This window comes from Melanerpes formicivorus, unplaced genomic scaffold (assembly GCF_026170545.1).
Source record: "Melanerpes formicivorus ecotype bairdi unplaced genomic scaffold, bMelFor1.0.p_v2 SCAF_7, whole genome shotgun sequence".
Lineage (NCBI taxonomy): Eukaryota > Metazoa > Chordata > Aves > Piciformes > Picidae > Melanerpes > Melanerpes formicivorus.
In genome coordinates this window covers 2489938-2512283 of record NW_027142359.1, presented here as the reverse complement: position 1 = coordinate 2512283, position 22346 = coordinate 2489938, and the positions used below count along the sequence as shown (strand labels likewise).

The 22346-nt window shown below is 46.4% G+C and overlaps 1 protein-coding gene across 2 annotated transcripts in view; it reads left to right on the top strand.

Moving 5' to 3' along the window:
* The window catches only part of USP24 (ubiquitin specific peptidase 24), an 86183-nt gene that overhangs the window by 40810 nt on the left and 23027 nt on the right, over positions 1–22346 (top strand). For both annotated transcript variants that reach the window (XM_068140671.1, XM_068140670.1), the window contains 23 exons: positions 600–698; positions 780–950; positions 1902–1987; positions 2137–2230; positions 2482–2637; positions 4584–4681; positions 6896–6991; positions 7131–7359; positions 8933–9092; positions 9891–10046; positions 10504–10574; positions 12704–12864; positions 14053–14114; positions 14837–15028; positions 15622–15739; positions 17026–17170; positions 18197–18316; positions 18836–18961; positions 19332–19430; positions 19632–19714; positions 19970–20111; positions 21600–21719; positions 22082–22302. In XM_068140671.1, coding sequence (XP_067996772.1) covers positions 600–698; positions 780–950; positions 1902–1987; positions 2137–2230; positions 2482–2637; positions 4584–4681; positions 6896–6991; positions 7131–7359; positions 8933–9092; positions 9891–10046; positions 10504–10574; positions 12704–12864; positions 14053–14114; positions 14837–15028; positions 15622–15739; positions 17026–17170; positions 18197–18316; positions 18836–18961; positions 19332–19430; positions 19632–19714; positions 19970–20111; positions 21600–21719; positions 22082–22302 — 3005 coding nt within the window. The remainder of the gene's footprint in view (positions 1–599; positions 699–779; positions 951–1901; positions 1988–2136; positions 2231–2481; positions 2638–4583; positions 4682–6895; positions 6992–7130; positions 7360–8932; positions 9093–9890; positions 10047–10503; positions 10575–12703; positions 12865–14052; positions 14115–14836; positions 15029–15621; positions 15740–17025; positions 17171–18196; positions 18317–18835; positions 18962–19331; positions 19431–19631; positions 19715–19969; positions 20112–21599; positions 21720–22081; positions 22303–22346) is intronic.

Below are 22346 nucleotides of genomic sequence, written 5' to 3'. Positions count from 1 at the left end.
AACTCCATTTAAAGATGGTGAAAGCCTGGTTAAGGCTACAGCAATGGACTAAATGTAGCAAATAGCAGCCTTCCAGTACCTGAAGGGGCTGCAAGAATGATGGAGAGAGACTGTTTACAAAGGCCCACAGTGAGAGGGCAGGGGGCAGATTTAGACTGGATGTTAGGAACAAGGTCTGCACTGTGAGGGTGGTGGAACACTGAAACAGGTTGCCCAGGGAGGTGATAGAGGCTCCTTCCCTGGAGATATTCAAGGTGAGGCTCAACAGGGCTCTGGGCAACCTGATCTAGTTGGGCATGTCCCTGCTGACTGGGGGTAAGTCAGACTGGATCACTTTGGTGTTCCTTTCTGACCTGAACCATTCTGTAATTCTGTATTTTGATGGTCCTTCTAGGGTGGGGGACAACAAGTTGTTTGCTTACTGTCAGTGATGGAGCCCTTCTGCTGTCCTTCAGTCTCTTACATGGGCAATACTTCTACCATTTTTTTGTAGAGGAGCAGGATGACTTCAGTGGAAGATTATTGTTTGTTGGTGTTTTTTTCTCTGGGGAGTTACTGTTTGAACAGCCCTACTGAACCTGTGTCATCCAATTTTACAGGCTCACAGCAATGAAACTGTAGGGAGCGTCAGGTGGAAGATAGCCAAGATGTTGAACTCTCCTGTCGATAACATCCAGATATTTGCCAATGACAGCCTGGTATGTTAACCTTCAACGAGTTCTCATTCTCTGTTAATTGAGTCTCTTTTCCAGAACTAAATGATAAATGTTTTCTTGCAGCTAACTGTAAACAAAGATCAGAAACTGCTCCACCAACTGGGCTTCTCTGATGAACAAGTCCTTACAGTAAAAACATCAGGAAGTGGGACTCCATCAGGGAGCTCAGCAGATTCCTCAACCAGTTCCAGCAACAGCAGCAGTGTTTTTAGTTCATCCTATGCAATGGAACAGGTACAGCATGGTAGCCTGAAACCTTCCCTCGGGGTTTTTCCTGGAGGGGCTGGGATACTGAAGGAGGCACAGCTGGGGTAGAAGAGGTACTGTAAGATGAGACGGAAGCTCTTGAGGCTAAGAGACCTGGAGCTGTTTAGTCTGGAGAAGACTGAGGGGGGATTTGATAAATGTCTATAAATATCTGAGGGCTGGGTGTCAAGAAGGAGGGGTCAGGCTCTGCTCAGTTGCACCCTGTAATAGGACAAGGGGCAATGGATCTAAAGGGCAGCACAGGAGGTTCCACCTCAACATGAGGAGGAACTTCTTCACTGGGAGGGTCCCAGAGCACTGGAACAGGCTGCCCAGAGAGGTTGTGGAGTCCTCTTCTCTGGAGACTTTCCAGACCCATCTGGATGTGTTCCTGTGTGACCTGTGCTAGATTCTCTGGTCCTGCTCTGGCAGGGAGCTTGGGCTCAATGATCTCCAGAGGTCCCTTTCCACCCCTAACATCCTGTGATCCTATGACATCAGTTTGAGGTTCCACTCTGCAATAGTCTGGTTTTTCAAACTGCCATTGAAACAGTGTAAATACATAATTAACCTTCTGCATGCAGAGTGGACTTTACAATCTGTATTGTGCCACTTGGTGGTGTTCATGGATTTCTGCAGGGTCCTCTAAGCATATGATTTTGAGAGCCAGAGCATGAAAATAAACTGAGAAGCATCAGCTAGCATGTGCAGACCACCCCAGTCTGCTTTGTATGTCGATCCTAACGGTTGACTTCAAATACTGATTGTTAAAAGGGAAATGAGGTAATGTAAAAATACACATCTTCTCAGTCTAGGAAAAAGATGGGATTTCTGTGGTCCAGGCAGTAAGTTAATGAAGAGAGATCTCTTAAATTCTTGCTACAGAGAGGGGAGAAAAAGACTAACAAAGGGAAATGCAAATCTCTGTTTCATTCTCAGGAGAAATCCCTCCCTGGAGTGGTCATGGCTCTCGTGTGTAATGTGTTTGATATGCTTTACCAGCTTGCCAACCTAGAGGAGCCAAGGTAAGGAAGCTCAATGCTTATTAAATATTGAAGAAATGTTCACACTGCCAAGTTTGAGTAGCTGCCTTGCTTCTCAGCATGCAGGCATCCACCCAGCCATGACATGGCTGAGCCCTGCTTTGCACAAGTAACCTCTGATAACTTTTCAGGATAACACTGAGAGTGAGGAAACTTCTGCTCCTGATTCCCACTGACCCAGCTATTCAGGAGGCTCTTGATCAGCTTGATTCCCTGGGAAGGAAGGTATGGATTAAACAAACTACTCTTAGTTATCTGAACAGAAAAAATGTTATTATCTGGCCTCTTAAATTCCCTGTCAGATTATAATATGTGAAGGGTTTGAAACTGCTGCAAAATAATCATGTTGAGTATTACTGATCTACTTCCAAGCAGCTGGAGATGAGGGTTGTTGCAGGGATTATAGGAAAGGTGTTGGTAATTACAACAAAATGCAGTAGTCTCCAAATGTTACTTCCATGACTTCTTCCTTCTAGAAAACGCTGCTCTCAGAGTCGAGTTCTCAGTCTTCAAAATCACCATCCTTGTCTTCAAAACACCAACATCAGCCCAGTGCTAGTTCAATACTAGAAAGTCTTTTCAGATCTTTTGCTCCAGGCATGTCCACCTTCAGAGTGCTCTACAATTTAGAGGTAAGAAAAATTTACTGTTCTCCTTGTTTCTGAGCAGTAAGGTTTAAGGACTTCTAAGTATCTGGGGTAGGAGTCCTCCATGACAAGACCATCCTGCAAAATGTCATGTCATAGTCTGCTGTGATGTATGTGATAAATCTACACAGAACAAAAGGGGTTGAAGGTTTCCCTGAGGGTCTTGACTGTGAAGCCAGGCCCCTCTTTTTGTGATCTGCAGGGTCAAAGGATATTGTGAAGGATGAGAGGACCAAAGAAACATCAAAGTCCTTGCTGGTTTAACTGTGCATGTGAAATAAATAGAATACTTGTAGGTTTTTAACCCCAAAGTATCCTCCTGAGTAAGTTCTTTAAGTAGAACACTGGACTGGACCCTGTAAGAAGGCTCTTTGATTTGTTCAGTGTATGAGTTTTAAAGAGTTCAGCCAGTGTCATTGTTGGGACTCTTTATTTGCATACTCTGGGGAGCTGGGCAGTTTCTACTCCTACTCACAGGTCCCACTGTTTAGAAGGAGTCATTACAAATCAGATTTGAAGCAGCTCCAAAAAACAGTGGACAAAGTTTATTACTTTTAATTCCTGCTTTCCTTTGGGTTTCTGCAGTCTTCTGTTAGCTCCTCCATCTTCCTGCACTGTGCAATGTTAGGATTCCCCCCTTCTCTGTACAGCTGGAGTGAAAGATGTATTTGATGTTGCCTTTGCTGCAAGTTATTTGGTGATGTCTTTGAAATAACCTTGAGAAGTTCTGCAACCAATAGCGAATGGTTTAGCACAGAACAGCAAAGGTATCTCCTTGAACTGGCAGGTTATATTACAGTAGGATGAGACAGTTGACTGCTGCTTCTATGACAGAGAAAATAATAAAGTGAGTAAGAAATGGTTTGCTTTTATGGCGATGGATGAGGAGGAGTCAGTTGGATTAGATGTGTAGATCGTATGAGTGGACTTGTTCCTCAAGTCCAGTCAAGCCAGTCAGAAGATGATTCCTGTCAGGAAAAGGATGATGTGCTTTTTTTTATGCCCTGCTCTGAGCTGCTTTCTGAAAAAAAAAGGATGCACAGGAAATTTGCAGAGCATGTGGAAGAGGTGAAACTTAACTGCTGCAGATGGCTCAGGGTTGTATCATGCAGGGCTGAGAGAAGACTTCATGCCTAGAGCTCTGTAAACCATTCCTATGAACCTGGAAAGGCTGTGGTTTGGTTTTCCACATGAAGCCTTGTTGGCTGTACCTGCCAAAGAGACTTCAAGAAAGTAAATAACACCTGGGGGGTTGCTGGGGCCCTGGGAAGGACTGGAGGTTTTTTGTCCTTTTGGGTGGTTCTTTTTTCTTTTCTTTAATGAAATGAAACTGATTTATAGATGTGTGTGAGATTTGCCCCACAGAGACTGCAGGTTTCCTTCTGGCCATGTTTCTGAGCATAACTGCATTCTGTGAAGCTTACTGCTGACTTAAAACAGGAAGGATGATGCAGTGCTGGTGTTCCTAAGGCCTCCAGAATGACCTGGAACATCTTTTACCAAAAACCTCAATAGCAGCAATATGGTTATGTTCCAGAAGGCTTGAATCAATAAGTAAGCCATCTGTAGGGTGTTTTAAGGGATACTGTCAACTGGAAGTCTAGAAAGGAGATGGATTCAGGCTTGTAAGGAGCATCAGATGAGCCTGAAGAACACATTTAATGGGCTGGAGTGTGCACTTGATCCTTTCCTTTAACAAGTAAACTATAATGAGGGGGAAAAAAATGCCCTTTGGTAGAGAATAAATATCTGTGATAGCCAGAGCTGTCCTGAATACTTCAGTGCAATTCCTCTTCGCTGTCTGAAGCTTCTCCTAGGTGGTAATTGCTTCATTTGGGGTGCATCTCTAACTGTTATACTTTTAACCTTCAGCAGACACAGAATACTAAAGCAGGAGGAGTGTGCATGCTTATTTTTTCCTTTTGTTTTAGGTACTGAGCTCCAAGCTGATGCCAACTGCAGATGATGAAATGGCAAGAAACTGTGCCAAGTCTTTCTGTGAAAACTTCCTCAGAGCAGGAGGTTTGAGGTTAGATTGCAAAATTTAGACTCATTTACTTAGCAGTTCTGCATGGCTTCTGATTGCCATGCTGTAAGTAAACCCCTCAGCTTCTTTTTCAGAGGAAAGAAAATCCACCCAAAGCTGTTTCTTTCATTATCCAGTGCCTGAAAAGCTGCTGTAGCTCCCAAAGTGATGTCAAAGAGTGCATGTTGTTAAACCCTGAATAAAGTTAGGCACAAAGAAGCTTGTGAAGCACGGCTTTTACTAAGGGAGTTGATGTTTGCAGAGTTTAAATGTTTCAGTTCAGATTTGCAAGTGCAGAATCACAGACTGGTGGGGATTGGAAGGGACCTGGAGAGATCATCCAGTCCAAAATCACTGCCAGAGCAGGATCACCCAGGGCAGGTCACACAGGAACACATCCAAGTGGGTTTTGAGTATCTCCAGAGAAGGAGACTCCACAACCTCTCTGGGCAGCCTGTTGCAGGGCTCTGCCACCCTCACAGTAAAAAAGTTTTTCCTCTGCTTCTGTGGCACCTCCTCTGCTCCAGCCTGCCCCCACTGCCCCTTGTCCTGTCATTGGACATCACTGCGCAGAGCCTGGCTCTGTCCTCCCGACACTGCCCTGCACATCTTTGTAAACATGAATGAGGTCATCCCCTCAGGCTCCTCTGCTCCAAGATAAAGAGCCCCAACTCCCTCAGCCTTTTCTCACAAGGAGGATGTTCCACTGCCTACAGCATCTTTGTGGCTCTGTGCTGGATTCTCTCAAGCAGCTCCCTGAGGTCCTTCTTGAACTGAGGGGCCCAGAACTGGACATGATATTCCAGATGCGGCTGCACCACGGCAGAGGAGAGGGACAGGAGAACCTCTCTTGACCTGCAAACCGCAGCCCTTCTAATCCACCCCATGCTGCCATTGGCCTTCTTGGCCTCCAGGGCACATTGCTGGCTCATGGTCATCCTGTTGTCCACCAGAACTCTCAGGTCCTTTTCCCCTGAGCTGCTTTCCAGCAGATCAGTCTCCAGCCCCTACTGGTCCATGAGGTTGCTCTTTCCCAGATGCCTGACTCTCCCCTTGTCCTTGTTGGATTTAATTCAGTTTTACCCTGCCCAACTCTCCACCCAGTCCATGTCTGGCTGAATAGCAGCACAGCCTTCAGGGTTGTCAACCACTGCTCCCAGTTTGGTGTCATCATCTAACCTGCTGACAGTGCCTTCTGCTCCCTCACCCAGGTGGTAGGTGAATACATTGATTAGTACATGACACTGTGTCCTGCATAGACACCAGGAGACACTCAAAGCAGTCAAATGTGTAGGTTGTGCAGTGGGAACCAGATTAAATTGTCCAGGCTCCAAAATTTATACCTTTCAGGTAAGAGTTGAGGCATAGTGTGAGTGGTTTGGGAGACCCACCAGTACTGCTTGTGCTTGCGTCAGATGTTACCATGTGTAGTTGCTCTTAATAATCTGTCCACCACCCCATAGATCACTGAATGACAGACTTATCAGGGTTGGAAAAGACCTCAAAGGTCATCTAGTTCCAACCCCGCTGCCAGGGGCAGGGACACCTCACACTGCATCAGGCTGCTCACAGCCACATCCAGCCTGGCTGCAAAAACCTCCAGGAATGAGGCTTCCACCACCTCCCTGGGCAACCTGTGCCAGTGTCTCACCACCCTCATGGGGAAGAACTTCCTAACATCCAATCTGAATCTACCCAATTCTAGTTTTGCTCCATCCTCCTCCCAGACCTATCACTACCTGACACCTTAAAAAGTCCCTCCCCAGCTTTCTTGTAGCCCCTTCAGATACTGGAAGGTCACAATAAGGTCTCCCTGGAGCCTTCTCTTCTCCAGACTGAACAACCCCAACTCTCTCAGTCTGTCTCCAGAGCAGAGGAGCTCCAGCCCTCTGATCATCCTCATGGTCCTTCTCTGGACACCTTCCAGCATGTCCAGGTCTTTAATAGGGGCTCCAGAACTGGACACAGTACTCCAGGTGGAGTCTCACCAGAGTGGAGTAGATCCTCAAGCATTCCCCAGCAGGAACAGAAAGTTTCTTTGAGTAGCTGTAGGAGAGGAAACTGGGAATGTTAGTCTCCAAGGACACCAGCTTGGCAGTTTTAACTGGCACTAAGCTGACTGCGTAGGAAGAGGGGAAAAGTAAGGATACATTAATTGCAGCTCTCTCCTAATGTAAACCATTTACAGACAGAGTCTTTTACTGATTTGTTTTGCAGTTTGGTGGTGAATGTAATGCAGAGAGATTCCATCCCATCAGAGGTGGACTATGAAACAAGACAAGGAGTGTATTCCATCTGCCTGCAGCTTGCGAGGTAAGTAATTGCCTTTCATTAGAGGAAGTGCTGCTTTCTTGGCTTTCAGTCTGCAGCTCATAGTCTTTAAGGTTAATTGGTACTTAGAGTTCTGGGAAGGTTGCAAAGTAAGCCTGATGTTTTTGCTCTGTGAATGTAGGTTCCTGCTTGTTGGCCAGACAATGCCTACCTTACTGGATGAGGATTTCATTAAAGATGGGGTGGAAGCCTTGTCCTCACGCCCCTTCCGTAACATCAGCAGACAGGCGAGCAGACAGATGTCCATCTGTGGAACACCTGAAAAGTCATCCTACAGACAGCTCTCTGTGTCTGACAGATCCTCCATTAGGGTGGAAGAAATCATACCAGCAGCAAGAGTTGCCATACAAGTAAGGAAGTGTTTGATGATTGGTGGTGGTGCAGTGGTGTCATGTCCAGTGACAGCTCACGGAATCACAGAAACATTCAGGTTTGGAAAGACCCTCAGGATCACCAAGTCAACCCAGAACCCTACTCTACAAGGTTCACCCCTAAACCAGATCCCCAAACACCACATCCAAACTGCCTTTAAACACATCCAGGCTTAGGGACTCCACCACTTCCCTGGGCAGCACATTCCAATCCCTGACCACTCTTGCTGGGAAAAAATTCTTCCTTATGTCCAGTCTAAACCTACCCAGTCACAGCTTGAAGCTATTCCTTCTTCTTCTATCACTAATGACCTGTGAGAAGAGACCAGCACCAGCCTGTCCACAAGCTCCTTTCAGGTAATTGTAGACAGCAATGGAGTCTCCCCTCAGCCTCCTTTTTCACACCAACCATCCCCAGCTCCTTCAGTCTCTCTTCATCAGCCTTATTCTCCAGGTCCTTCCCCAACTTCCTTGCCCTCCTCTGCACTGGCTCCAGCACCTCCACATCTCTTGTACTGAGATGCCCAAAATTGAACACTATACTGAAGATGTGGCCTCACCAGAGCTGAGTACAAGGGGACAGCTGTAGTGTTACTTGTCTTGTCTCTGCTCTGCTGAGGCCCTGCCTCAAATAGAGTCCAGTTGTGATGTCCCCAGCATAAGAAGTACGCAGAACTGTTGGAGTGAGTCCAGAGGAGGCCACAAAGATGAGCCAAGGGATGAAGCACCTCTGCTGTGAGGACAGGCTGAGGGAACTGAGGTTGTTCACCCTAGAGAAGACTTCAGGGGGACCTTAGAGCTGCCTTCCAGTAGCTGAAGGGATCCTACAGGAAGGCTGCAGAGGGACTTTTCATCAGGGTGTCTGGAGACAGGACAAGGGGGAATGGTTTGAGACTGAGGGAGAGGAGAGTTAGACTGGATCTTAGGAAGAAGTTCTTCAAGGAGGAGGCTAGTGAGCCTCTGGTCATTTTGATGAGCCCAGGGAGGTTGTGGATGCCTGATTCTGGGGGTGTTGAATGCTCTGAGCAGCTGAGTCTAGTTGAGAGATGTCTCTGCCCATGGTGGGGAGGTTGGAGTAGATGATTTCTGAGGTCACTTCCAACCTAAGCCATTCTAGGATTCTGTGCCTGACTGAGGATAGGTGAAAAGGGAATCTGCACCCTATTGGAGAACTTAAAAACAAATTGCTTCCTGTGAAGACATCAATATTGATCTCTCTTTGGGTAGAAAAAAACCCTCTTGTTTCCTTGAGCCCTCTTAGAGAATAGAGGAAAACAAATCCAGATGCCAATTTGAGGTGATCCTGAAGATAGATTTTTCTTATCCCAACTTCCCTGGAGGTTTTTAAGGCCAGGCTGGATGTGGCTCTGAGCAACCTGATCTAGTGTGAGGCAGTGGGGTTGGAACTGGGTGATCCTTGAGGTCCCGTCCAACCCTAACAGTTCTATGATTCTGTGATTTACAAAGGTTGTTGAATAGCACAGAAGCAGATGCTCACTCTTGTTCTTTCAGACTTTGGTGGTGAAGTAACTGCTGTTTCTTGTTCCTTCAGACTATGGAGGTGAATGATTTCACTTCCACAGTGGCTTGCTTCATGCGACTCTCTTGGGCCGCTGCAGCGGGACGTCTGGACCTCGTGGGAAGCAGTCAGCCAATTAAAGAGAGCAACACTTTATTTCCTGCTGGGATTCGAAACAGACTTAGCAGCTCAGGTGGGTTCACTGTGTCTACACCTATCTGAGGAAAACATTTAGTTTATTCTTAATTAAACACTTTTGGAGCCTGAAGCTGAACTCATTGGAGTTGGACTTCATGATTCTCTTGGGTCCCTTCCAACTTTTATGCTTGAATTACACAGATCTGAGGCAGGTCACAAGATGTTAGGGGTTGGAAGGGACCTGCAGAGATCAAGTTCACTCCCCCTGCTAAAGCAGGAACACCTAGGGCAGGCCACACAGGAGAACATGTCCTGACAGGTTTGGAAAGTCTCCAGAGAAGAAGGCTCCACAGTCTCTCTGGACATCCTCTTCCAGAGCTCTGTCGCCCTTGCCATACAGAAGTGTTTCCTCATGTTGAGGTGTAACCTCCTGTGTTCCAGCTTCTACCCATTGTTCCTTGTCCTATTACTGAGCACCACCACCTTCATCTTGACACCCACCCCTCAGATATTTATAGAAGTTGACCAATCCCCTCCCAGCCTTCCCTTCTCCAGCCTAAGCAGCCCCAGATCTCTCAGTCTCCCTTCATAGCAGAGATGTTCAAGTCACATAGCCATCATTGTAGCTCTGTGTTGAACTCTCTCCAGCAGATCCCTGTCCCTCTTGAGCTGGGGAGCCCCAAACTGGACACAGTATTGCAGCTGCGGTCTCACCAGGGCAGAGTACATGCTGTACATCCTGTGCATCCATGTGGCATTTGGGGAAGCTTTTTAAACTGCAGAGAAGTGCCCAGAAGCTGAAAACCTCTGCAAAATGTGATGGGTTACAGCACTTGTTCATTTCTTCATGTAGGAAGCAACTGCAGCTCAGGGAGTGAAGGAGAGCCAACTGCACTACATGCTGGGATCTGTGTGAGACAGCAGTCTGTGTCCACCAAAGATGCTCTGATTGCTGGAGAAGCTTTGTCTCTTTTAGTTACCTGCCTTCAGCTACGCAGTCAGCAGCTAGGTATGACCTAAAGTTGGATTGCTCACTCTTTGGAAGATAAATAAGGTGGGGGAGGTCTTTTGGAGACAGACAAATACAAAACAATCATGAGAAACTTCTAGCTTTGTATGCTGAGACAGCCCAGCTTCATACCAGGACTGCAGAAGAGGTGGTATGAATCAAGGCATGTAGAAATACTGGCAGGGCCTTTGGGTGTGCCACTGGCAGGGCCTTTGCGTGTGTCATTCCTAAGTGCTGGTGTTTGGTCCCTGACCACAACAGAACTGCTGCTGGAGGTCAAAGGAAAATGCTCTTGTAATGTGGTGCCAGCCTCTGGAGAGGGAGGGAGATGGGGAAATACACAGAGAGCTGTCCCTGCTTTTCAGTGTGGATGGGGACATGTCCTCTGGGTGCTCTAACTGGATTATTTTAAATGATTCCTTTTAAAAAAAGAGAGCCTGACACTCTTCTGTTCCAGGATCTTTTTACAATTTGCCTTGTGTTGCTGATTTCATCATTGACATACTGCTTGGATCACCAAGTGCTGAGGTGAGACTCCTTTCTCTGCCAACTTCTTAAATGCCATCATTCTGGAATATGTGTGTTCTGACCTGTTTAATGGAGTCATAGAATCAATAAGGGTGGAAAAGACCTCAAAGATCATCAAGTCCAGCCTGTCACCCAAGACCTCATGATTACTAGACCATGGCACCAAGTGCCATGTCCAACCCCCTCTTGAACACCTCCAAGGATGGTGACTCTACCACCTCGCTGGGCAGCACATTCCAATGGCTAACAACTCTCCCTGTGAAGAACTTTCTCCTCACCTCAAGCCTAAACCTCCCCTGGCACAGCTTGAGGCTGTGTCCTCTTGTTCTCTTGCTGGTTGCCTGGGAGAAGGGACCAGCCCCCTCCTGGCTACAACCTCTCTTCAGGTAGTTGTAGACAGCAAGAAGGTCTCCCCTGAGCCTCCTCTTCTGCAGGCTAAACAACCCCAGCTCCCTCAGCCTCTCCTCATAGGGCTGTGCTCAAGGCCTCTCCCCAGCCTTGTTGCCCTTCTCTGGACACGTTCAAGAGTCTCAATGTCCTTCTTGAACTGAGGGGCCCAGAAGTGGACACAATACTCAAGGTGTGGCCTAACCAGTGCTGAGTACAGGACAGAATGACTTCCCTGCTCCTGCTGGCCACACTGTTCTTGATGCAGGCCAGGATGCCGTTGGCCTTCTTGGCCACCTGGGCACACTGCAGGCTCATGTTTAGGTTGCTGTCAATCAGTACCCCCAGGTCCCTTTCTGCCTGGCTGCTCTCCAGCCACTCTGACCCCAGCCTGTAGCAGTGCATGAGGTTGTTGTGACCAAAGTGCAGCACCCAGCACTTGGACTTGTTGAATGCCATTATGTTGGACTCTGCCTATCTGTTCAGCCTGGCAAGGTCCCTCTGCAGAGCCCTTCTACCCTCTAACAGATCAACACCTGCTCCCAGCTTCATGTCATCTGCAAATTTGCTAATGAGTGACTCAATCCCCTCATCCAGATCATCACTGAAGATACTAAACAGGATGGGGCCCAGCACTGATCCCTAGGGGACACCACTTGTGCCTGGCTGCCAGCTGGATGTGGAACCATTCACCACCACTCTCTGGGCTCAGCCTTCCAGCCAGTTCCTAACCCAGCACAGAGTGCTGCTGCCCAAGCCAGGGGCTGACAGCTTGGCCAGGCGTTTGCTATGAGGGATGGTGCCAATAGGTTCATAGATTGACAGAATACCAGGTTGGAAGGGACCTCAAGGATCATAGAGCCTGAAGGGATTCTCTTAGTTGCAAACATTCCCCCAGTTATTTGTATTGGAATGAATAACCTTTGTGTAATTGTTAGTACTTCCAGTGTCTACTCCTGAGTTGATAGAAAATGGGAGTTTCACTTCCTTTAGGCTTGTTTAATCCCTGAGGCCCACAGGACCACCTTGTGGGTACTCTAAAGAAAACACTCTCATTTTGCTTAGAGTGGTTCTGCTACTTTAGGGAGAGTTCCAAGTAACTTTCAACTAAAAGATTTGGGTAAGATAGAAATTCTTTCTGTCTCAGAGTAGTTACTGTGAGGGTGGGGAGACACTAGAACAGGTTGCCCAGGGAGCTTGTGGATGCCCCCTCCCTGAAGGTGTTCAAGGCTAAGTTGGATGAGACCTTGAGCAACCTGGACTAGTGGGAGGTGTCCCTTCCCATGGCAGGGGATTGGAACTGGATGATCTTGAAGGTCCCTTCCAACCCAATCCATTCTGTGAATCTAATTGAACGGACTCTTAGGAACCTCTGAAAAATTCTTCCAAATGTCAGAACCCTCCTAAAATTCATTCTTTCTGATTTCAGATTACTCTGGGTAGCCTAAAGTCTGGAGATCTGTTGAGTCTCACCCCATTTTATTGCCTTTTACATGATTTGCATGAAGTAATGTCCTCTTCCCCCCTCGCCTGAATTTAGAATCGGTGTTTAATAAAAGCATCTGAGCTTTTAGCTCAGGGATGAAACTGCAATGCTAAATCTCTATTGAAAAGGGAAACCCTGCCTGGTGGGTGCAGTGCTCACTGCCTGGTTTGCAGAAGCTTTTCAGTGTCAGATTTCTAACAAAACAGGAGGGTAAGCTCTGAGCAGCTGCTAGTGTTTGACAGGAGCTCCCTTTCAGATCCGTCGCGTGGCCTGTGACCAGCTGTACACCCTTAGCCAGACAGACACATCAGCTCACCCAGATGTGCAAAAGCCAAACCAGTTTCTCCTGAGTGTTGTTCTTGGTGCCCAGCTGCCTCTTTGGTCACCAACCAGCATCATGAGAGGAATCAACCAGAGGTAAGTCAGATGCCTGTTGATTTAGGAAGGAAATCTAGCACATGGTTGAATCAGCAGCCCTATGGAAGCTATGAGGCACAAGGGATTGGAACCTTGCAAGCCTGTCAAAAGGAGGCATTTCTGTCACATCCCAGATAGGTTTGAAAGTTTTGTATATTGGAGGGAAATTAAGCTGCATTCCCAAGGCACAGCTCTTTTTCTGTGACCTCTTACACTTCAGCTTATTTGACTTCCCATTTGGGAGGTGGTGGGGCCTGTACTTTCTAGGATGTGCTCCTGGTGGAATCTTGCAGGATATATGGGATCTAGGACAGTAACATTGAATTTTACAGGATCACAGGACGTTAGGGGTTGAAAGGGACCTCCAAAGGTCATTGAGTCCAACCCCCCTGCCAGAGTAGGACCACAGAATCTGTCACAGGTCACACAGGAATGCATCCAGATGGGTCTTGAAAGTCTTCAGAGAAGCAGACTCCACAACCTCTCTGGGCAGCCTGTTCCAGTACTCTGACACAGTGAAGAAGTTCCTCCTCATGTTGAGGTGGAACCTCCTGTGCTGTAGTTTATATCCATTACCCCTTGACCTATCACAGGGTGCAAGTGAGCAGAGCCTGTCCCTTCCCTCTTGACACCCAGCCCTCAGATATTTATAAACATTAGAAACATTTATTAACCCCCCCTAAATGTATTTGATAGTATTGCATAGATCCAGACCAGAAGCCAGTCCTCAGGCTCCAGCTTTTTCTGTGATGTCTGGCCTCGTGCCTTCATCTGGTGTCCTGTTGCCTGTGCTACCCATTACACCTGTAAAGGCTGTTGGAGTCAATCCTGTTAACCTGGCCCTGACTGGCCAAAGGTTGTTGGATGTGGCAGTAACTTTAAAGAGCAATTTCTAGAGGAATCTGAGTAGAGGAGTAGCTGAGAAGTTAGCTGTTGCTGTTTTATCGTTGTCTGATGATTAGAATTGCAATGAGGTGAAGGAATAAAACAGGATAAAATGTTAGTCATGATATTCAGAAGTAGCTGCTGGGAAGGGATTTGTTTCAAAGCTGCAGTGTGTGTATGCAGATGCATTCCTAGGTAGCTCTTCCATTTTGAGTTAGGTGGACAGAGAACACAAGCCATCAAGGCAGCTGCTTAAAAGAAGTTTCTGATTTGAAACCGTTCTTCTCTTTGTACCTGTTTCAGACTTCTGTCCCAGTGCACAGAGTATTTTGACCTGAGATGCCAGCTACTGGATGACCTCACATGTAAGTATGTGCAGTACATATGTCATTCTGATTGCAGCTTCCAAGCAGGGCTTCCTTCTGGAGGCAACATGCAGAATTGTCTTCAGGAAGAGGTTATACAGCATGAGCTCTGTGACCTGACAGTGTGCTGGCTGGGACATGGGCTGCTGGTGGTGGTCAGTAAGAGCAAGGCAGCTCAGTCCTTTTGGGAAGTGAGCTGAGTTCCTTTGTGGAAGGCACACTCTGTGCACACATTGTGAGGGAACCTAGACCATTAACACAACATTTGAAATCCTTTGTGTTTGGCTTCTACATCTCACAGAATCATTTTGAATATCATCAAGTCCAACAGTTCTCTAACTCTGCCAAGTCTGGTGCTAAACCATGTCCCTCAGCACCACATCTCTGCCTCTTCTAAACAGCTCCAGAGATGGGGATTCAACTGCCTCTCTGGGGAGCATGTTCTAGTCTTTGTGAACCCTTTCAGGGAGGAAGTTTCTTCTCATGTCCAACCTAAACCTTCCCTGGGGCAAATGGAGGCCATTTGCTCTTGTCCTAGTTCCTGATACTAGGAAGAGACCAACCCTCACCTGGCTCCAACCTCCTTTCAGGGAGTTGTAGACAGCAATGAGGTTTCCACTCAGCCTCTTTTCCAGGCTGAACAAGCCCAGGTCCCTTAGCTGCTCCTCACCAAACCATTTATAGAGCCATTCATTTTTCTGGGTTTTCTTTTTCTCTTGCAGCATCAGAAATGGAACAGCTGAAGATAAGCCCAGCTGCCATGTTGGAGGATGAGATCACCTGGCTGGACAATTTTGAACCCAACCGCACAGCTGAGTGCGAGACCAGTGAAGCTGACAACATCCTGCTAGCAGGACACTTGAGGCTCATCAAGACTCTCCTGTCACTCTGTGGGGCAGAGAAGGAAATGGTTGGTAAGTATTCTTTTTTCACTTTCAAATGCCTAGTGTGAATTCTGCACAGCACCAACAGATGATCAGTAAACAGCGCGTGTGAAGACATTAGAGACATGAAGACATGGGAGAGATTGTTTACAAAGGCCTGCAGTGACAGGATGAGGGGCAATAGCTTCAAACTAGAGAAGATAAGATTTAGATTGGGTGTTAGGAACAAGTTCTGCACCATGAGGGTGGTGGAACACTGGAACAGGTTGTCCACAGAGGTGGTTGTGGCCCCATCCCTAGAGATATTCAAGGTGAGGCCTGACAGCGCTCTGGGCAACCTGAAGGATGTCCCTGCTGAGTGCAGAGGGGGTTGGACTGGATGACCTTTGGAGGTCCCCTCCAACCCAGATCATTCTGTGATTATCATACATCTGCAGAAGTGACTCAGAGCTGTGAGGAGTAATTTTGGCAGTACATTTGTTGTACCTTTGAGATCTGCTAAAGTATTTTGACTGCCATTTTGTTGACCACTACTAAGTGATTTTTACTGTTCTGGAGCAGCTTCTGACATTTGCAGTGCTGATGTGCCTATTTAACAGGGGCTGTGGGTTACTGTGTTACAGGTTCGTCTCTGATCAAGCCATTGTTGGATGATTTCCTCTTCCGAGCCTCCAGGATTATTCTGAACAGCCACTCCCCAGCAGGCAGTGCTGCCATCAGTCAGCAAGACTTCCATCCCAAGTAAAAACCTGGGGAAGGGGGTTGTTTGTGTTTGGTTTTTCTCTCAGATCTCATGAGTGCAAATGTCACACTGGGGCTGCACATGCTTAGGGTTTAATACCAATGTTGAAGCCTTTCTCCAGCTCTCTCTGATTCCTACATAAGTGTCCGAATAGCATTTTTGGATGGGTTTTTGTGTGACCCAAAAATCTTTGCTTTCCTGTGCTTCCAAAGTCTCTGCTTGCTGTGTTAGATGAGTGATGAGCTGCAAGCACAGCTGCATGCTGATTTTAGGAATCCAAAGAGTGCTCATTTAGTTCATCATCACTTGGGAGGCTGGCTGAAATTGGAGCAGGAGAAGCCCAAGCCTCTTGTAAATGAGAACCTCAAAAGTTCCACAGTTTTCTTTTTCCCTTCAAAAAAGCTCCAGCATTTCATAAAAATCTAATGGCAAGCAAGTCTCCTTGCACCTAAACCAGATTATTTTAACCCAGAATATATCAAAGAGTGGGCTTCCTCTTTGCTGTCACACCTGCCCTCTCTTCCTGACATACAGTATCTGAAGGGATGGGACAGTTAGCTCACAAGGAGCTGTGTGCTGCTGCAGCTGGAGTGCTTGCATTACACTGCTTGGTGTTAGAGGTGGATCAGGCACATCCACATTGCCTTTCCACACACCCTAGAGGTTCCAGTGGAGCATTTAGCAACCCCTGAAATGAATGGGGCTCGCTACACCTTAGTGTTTTGCTCTGGCTTTTCTTCACTGCATTTTATCTCAACCGTGCTCTTATCTCAGCCATGCTCTTTTGTTTGCTTGAAGTAAATAAAGCCTTTGCTCTGGCCTTCAGAAGAAAGGGTTGGTGTGTTTGATCCACTGAAAAGAGCTAAGTAGAGGTTTTCTCTACTGGCTAGCACAACTTAGGTGTAAGGTCATCTCTTGTAGCAAGTAAGTTATCTGCTCTAGCTCTTTGAGAGTTTGTCTCCCTGTGAATGAGTCATTATTTCTCTGTGACAGTACCTGTCTGTCTTCAGACACACAACCAATTCAATGCCTTCTTTTTAAGGCATCTGTTTTTCCTTGCCACTGAATGTTAACAGGTGTCTGCATGTCAGTAAGGGAGACTTACTTCTCAGAGCACTCCTGGTGCTGCTCTTCTGATTCAGTTCTCTGCACTCCGGAGTGTTTTGCCACTGAACATCTTCCTTGGGAACATTAATTGTCACTTGCTCTGAGTAATGTGGCGCTCTGAAATTAGAAACAATTGAGTCATCTGCAAAATCAATCTGAAATGTGCTTTTCTTTTTAGGTGCAGTACAGCAGATAGCAGATTAGCTGCTTATGAGGTGTTAGTGATGCTGGCTGATAGCTCCCCTTCCAATCTCAAGCTTATTACCAAAGAGCTGCTTTCCATGCACCATCAGTGTGACCCTGCACTTACCAAGGAGTTTGATGTAAGCAAAAAAAAAAGCTTTTTATTTGTATTAGCATGGTTTGGGGCACTGGGTGTAGTCTACATAAACAGTAGCTTAGCCTTTACTCTGCTCTTGTGAGACTCCACCTTGAATACTGTGTCCAGTTCTGGTGTCCCCAGTATAAGAAGGACACAAAGCTGTTGGAGTGAGTCTAGAGGAAGTCGCAAACATGAGCCAAGGGCTGGAGCACCTCTGCTATGAGGACAGGCTGAGGGAGCTGGGGTTGTTCAGCCTGCAGAGGAGAATACTCCAGGGGGACCTTAGAGCTGCCTTCCAATAGCTGAAGGGATCCTATAGGAAGGCTGCAGAAGGACTTTTCCTAAGGGTGTCTAGAGACAGGACAAGAGGGAACTGTTTGAAGCTGAGAGAGAGCAGGGTTAGACTGGGCTGGATCTTAGGAAGAAGTTCTTCAGTACTGTGGTGGTGAGAATTTTGAATAGGCTGCCTAGGGAGGTTGTGGATGCCTCTTCCCTGGGGATGTTGAAGGCCTTGAGCAGTGGAGTCAAGGTGAGAGGCTTCCCTGCCCATGTCAGGGAGGTTGGAGCAGGTATCTCTGAGGTGCCTTCCAACCTGAGCCATTCTGGGATTCTGCTTAACTGCACAGTTCATGGAATGTCCATAGGCTTCAATTTAAAATGACAAAAGGCAGGTAAGAGTGCATGCAGACCCATCTGATCTTCTTTGGAAGCAAATACTCCAGTGGGTCTGTCAGTTATTATCTGGATAAGAAACAGGTATTCCTAAACACCAGATATGAATTAAGTATTCCTAAACATCACCAGTTTTATTTAGATTTTTAGACCATTTTTGACTCTTACATACAAAAGCCTTAAAGATCTAAATGGCTACATGTAAGCACTCTGCTATATCTTCCAGAATTCATATTCCTGGATTTCTGTTCATAACAGCTCATTAAAATGTGATTGTCAAAGCTGTGGTGGTGGTATTGTTGGAGTCTCATGGTTTCTATAACTTACTAGGACAAAAAACTGTTTCTCATTCTAGTATCTTCCACCAGTGGACAGTCGCTCCATTTCAGGCTTTGTGGGACTGAAGAATGGTGGTGCCACTTGTTACATGAATGCTGTCTTCCAGCAGCTCTATATGCAGCCTGGACTCCCAGAGGTAATGGGTTCAACATCCACCAAGGTCACCTGTCTGGAATTATTGTCACTGCAAGTTCCTCTAAGTGTCGTTTGTAAATAAATAGTTTGAAGAAGATACAGATCTGAAGCTGTGTATGTGGGACTGAGGGCACTGTCAGCAAGCTTGCTGATGACACCAGGCTGGGAGGAGTGGCTGAACACCAGGAGGTTCTACATAAGCATAAGGGAAAAACCCCTTCAACCTGAGAGTGGCAGAGCCCTGGAATAGGCTGCCCAGAGAGGTTGTGGAGTCTCCTCTGGAGAATTTCCAAACCCACCTGGATGCATTCTTGTGTAACCTTCTTTGGGTGATCTTGTTCTGGCAGGGGGGCTGGACTGGATGATCTTTTGAGGTCCCTACCATTCTGTGATTCTGTGTGTGTACACAAATAAATGCCCACAACAAATCCGTACATTAGAAGCTGTTGTGTATTGTGACAACTTAGAGTCATTTTGCCAAGAACCAGTTCAGTAAGGGTCTTTGTTTTTTCCCTTCCAGGCTTTGCTTTCCATTGATGATGATACAGACAATCCAGATGACAATGTCTTCTATCAAGTTCAATCTCTTTTTGGTCATTTGATGGAAAGCAAGCTGCAGTATTATGTACCTGAGAACTTCTGGAAGGTATTAACTCTATTTTGTTTAACCTTTTCCTGCTTAACAAGGATTGAGTTATCCATTGGATCACTGGAACAGGCTGCCTAGAGGGGTTGTGCAGTCTCCTTCTCTGGAGACTTTCCAAATCCACCTGGATGCATTCCTGTGTGGACTACTCTAAGTGATCCTGCTTTGGCAGGGGGGTTGGACTGGATGATCTCTTGAGGTCCCTTCCAACCTCTAATGTACTGTGATTCTGTGATCATTTTCTCATGGTGGAATTGTTAGGAATAATCTCTGTGTCAAAAAGTCAAAACATGGAAGAAGTTTTCTCTTTCTTTAAGTGATTTGTGTATAGACCAACCACCATTCTAAATGATATTTATACTTTATGTAGATTTTCAAGATGTGGAATAAGGAACTTTATGTTAGAGAGCAACAAGATGCTTATGAGTTCTTCACCAGTCTCATAGATCAAATGGATGAGTACCTCAAGGTAAAACCCTCGGGTTTCTTTCCTTGTATGTATGCATCTCTTTGGTGTCTTTTCTGCTTGCTTTCTGCTTTGTTCTTCAGAAAAGAAGGCAGAGAACCATTCAACTTACCTTACACTCTACATAGTATTCATAAGTGTAAAATTCCTACTTTCTTTCACTGCAATATATCCAACTGATGTCTAACTTTACATCTCCAACAGAAAATAGGGAGAGACCAAATATTTAAGAATACTTTTCAAGGCATCTTCTCTGATCAGAAGATCTGCAAGGACTGTCCTCACAGGTAATGTTCGTTGTAGTTCATAGTGTAGTGTTCATAGTGTTCATTAGTTACCAACCTACATATACACCTATAACTATTACATTATGTAGGTCAAAACAGCACAAGAAGATGGAGACATCTCCCCTTGTGAGCATTACAGCTGTTGATAGCTGTGGGCTGAATGCAATCTTCTGTCTGGTTAATGCAAGTTGAGTAGCTTCTACTCTGTCACTCCCTTGACTATGTTTTTGGGTTGTTTTTCCTCCTTGAATCCAGGTATGAGCGTGAGGAAGCCTTCATGGCTCTCAACCTAGGTGTGACTTCTTGTCAAAGCCTGGAAATATCACTGGATCAGTTTGTTAGAGGAGAAGTCCTGGAAGGAAGCAATGCATACTACTGTGAGAAGTGCAAAGAAAAGGTACTGGTTCTTTATTGGTTCTTGCTGTCTGGGAAAGTCTATCAGCAGTAGCTTAGCATTTGTTAAGCTGTACATGGTCATAGAAGCCATGCTGAGCTGCTGCTTACTGTTTCTACATTGCAGACATAATTATGGAGTCATAGAATGGTTTGGGTTGGAGGGGACCCCAGAGAGCATCTAGTTCCAACCTCCCTGCAGGCTGGGACACCTCCCACTAGACCAGGTTCCTCAAGGCCCCATCCAACCAGGATTTGATCACTTCAAAGTTGTAAAGGATTGGAGCCAGCACATCTTCTCTGGGCAATCTGTTCCACCCTGTTCACCACCCTCATGATGAAGAATTTCATCTAATCTCAGTCTAGGTTCTTCTATTTTAAAGCTGTTAGCCCTCACTTCCTGCCTCTGTAAAATCAGCAGGTTAAATCCATCAGCAGGTTAAATCCATGCAAAGAGTATTCTTTGTGCCATGTAACTGAAATTGGAGCCTGCACATTTAGAGGGATGTGAGGATGGTCAATTATTCTGTAACCTACCAGCTTGCTGCACAAACTCTAATACCTGTGATAGTGCCCAGCCTATAGGTATTGTAGTTATCCTATGGTCATCCTGCCCCCATGGCTGTATTGCCCATCAGTTCAAGATGGCTGCAATTGTGCAGCTCTGGAAGAATAGAAGGCTCGGGAAGGCTGCAAAAGGACTGTTTCCAAAGACCTGTAGCAACAAGACAAGAGGCAATGGTTTGAAATTAGACAGGATATTTAGATTGGATGTTATACAGTCTAGTTGAGAGGCATCCCTGCCCATGGTTGGGAGGTGAAGATGATCTCTGAGGTCCCTTCCAACCTGAGCCATTCCATGGTTCTTTACTATAGAATCATAGAATATTTCAGGCCAGAAGGACCTCCAAAGGTGATCCAGTCCAACCTCCCTGCAGTCAGCAGGGACATCCCCAGCTAGATCAGGCTGCCCAAGGCCTCATCAAGCCTCAGCTTGAATATCTCCAGGGAAGGGACCTCAACCACCTCCCTGGGCAACCTGTTCAAATGTTCCACCACCCTCATAGTGAAGAACTTCTTCCTGATACCCAATCTAAATCTGCTCTTGTCTAGTTTGAAGCCACTGCCCCTTGTCCTGTCACTCCAGGCCTTTGTAAATAGTCTCTCTCCATCCTTCCTGTAGGCCCCCTTCAGGTACCGGCAGGCTGCTATTAGGCCTCCCCAAAGCCTCCTCTTCTCTAGACTAAACAACCTCATGAGGGTAGTGGAACACTGGAAAAGGTTGCCCCAGGAGACTATTGAGGCCCCATCCCTGGAGATACTCAACAACAGGCTTGACAAGCAACCTGATCTAGTGGAGAATGTTCCTACAGACTGCAGAAGGGTTGGACTAGATGTCCTTTGGAGGTCCCTTCCAACCCAAACTATGATTCCAATACTGCAGAATGCTGAAGGTAGATAGATAGAGGTGGTAATGTCTTTTCTTTTGAAGAGAACGACCGTGAAGCGTACGTGCATCAAGGTCTTGCCCAGCCTGCTGGTGATTCACCTGATGAGGTTTGGCTTTGACTGGGAGAGTGGACGGTCCATTAAATATGATGAACAAATAAGGGTAAGGAAAAAACCCTCTGCCCCTGCTGCTTTGTGGAGTGGACTCTCACTCTTCCTATCCATTCTTCCTTCTGTTCCCCACATCCTGACACAGGGATTTTGAGTGTGTGGAGCACTTAGAGCATAGTACAGAAAAGAAACTTTCCTTCTTTGCAACATTCTCAGGGACCTTTCAGAAAGAAAGAGGGAAAACTTCCCTGACAGCATTTTCTTTCACTTCTCTCATAAGGATAAGAAGCTGAAACACCCTGTTTTCCTTTGGTGTGCTCCCAGTGTGGGCAGTCTTAATACAATCTCACTGCATTACACTAAACATCCATCCAATGCAATCTCTCTGTTAATCTGAAATACCTCTCCAAACAGTTCCCCTGGATGCTGAACATGGAACCTTACACTGTGTCAGGGATGGCTCGCCAGGATTCCTCCTCAGAAGTTGGGGACAATGGTAGAAACACAGATCAAGGAGGAGGAGGCTCTCCAAGGAAGAAAGTTGCCCCTACAGAAAACTATGAGCTGGTTGGGGTGATTGTTCACAGCGGGCAAGCACATGCGGGCCACTACTATTCCTTTATCAAGGACAGGAGGTAAGGGCCAAGATGATATACCTGGGGGGCTTTAGAGCAGTCTA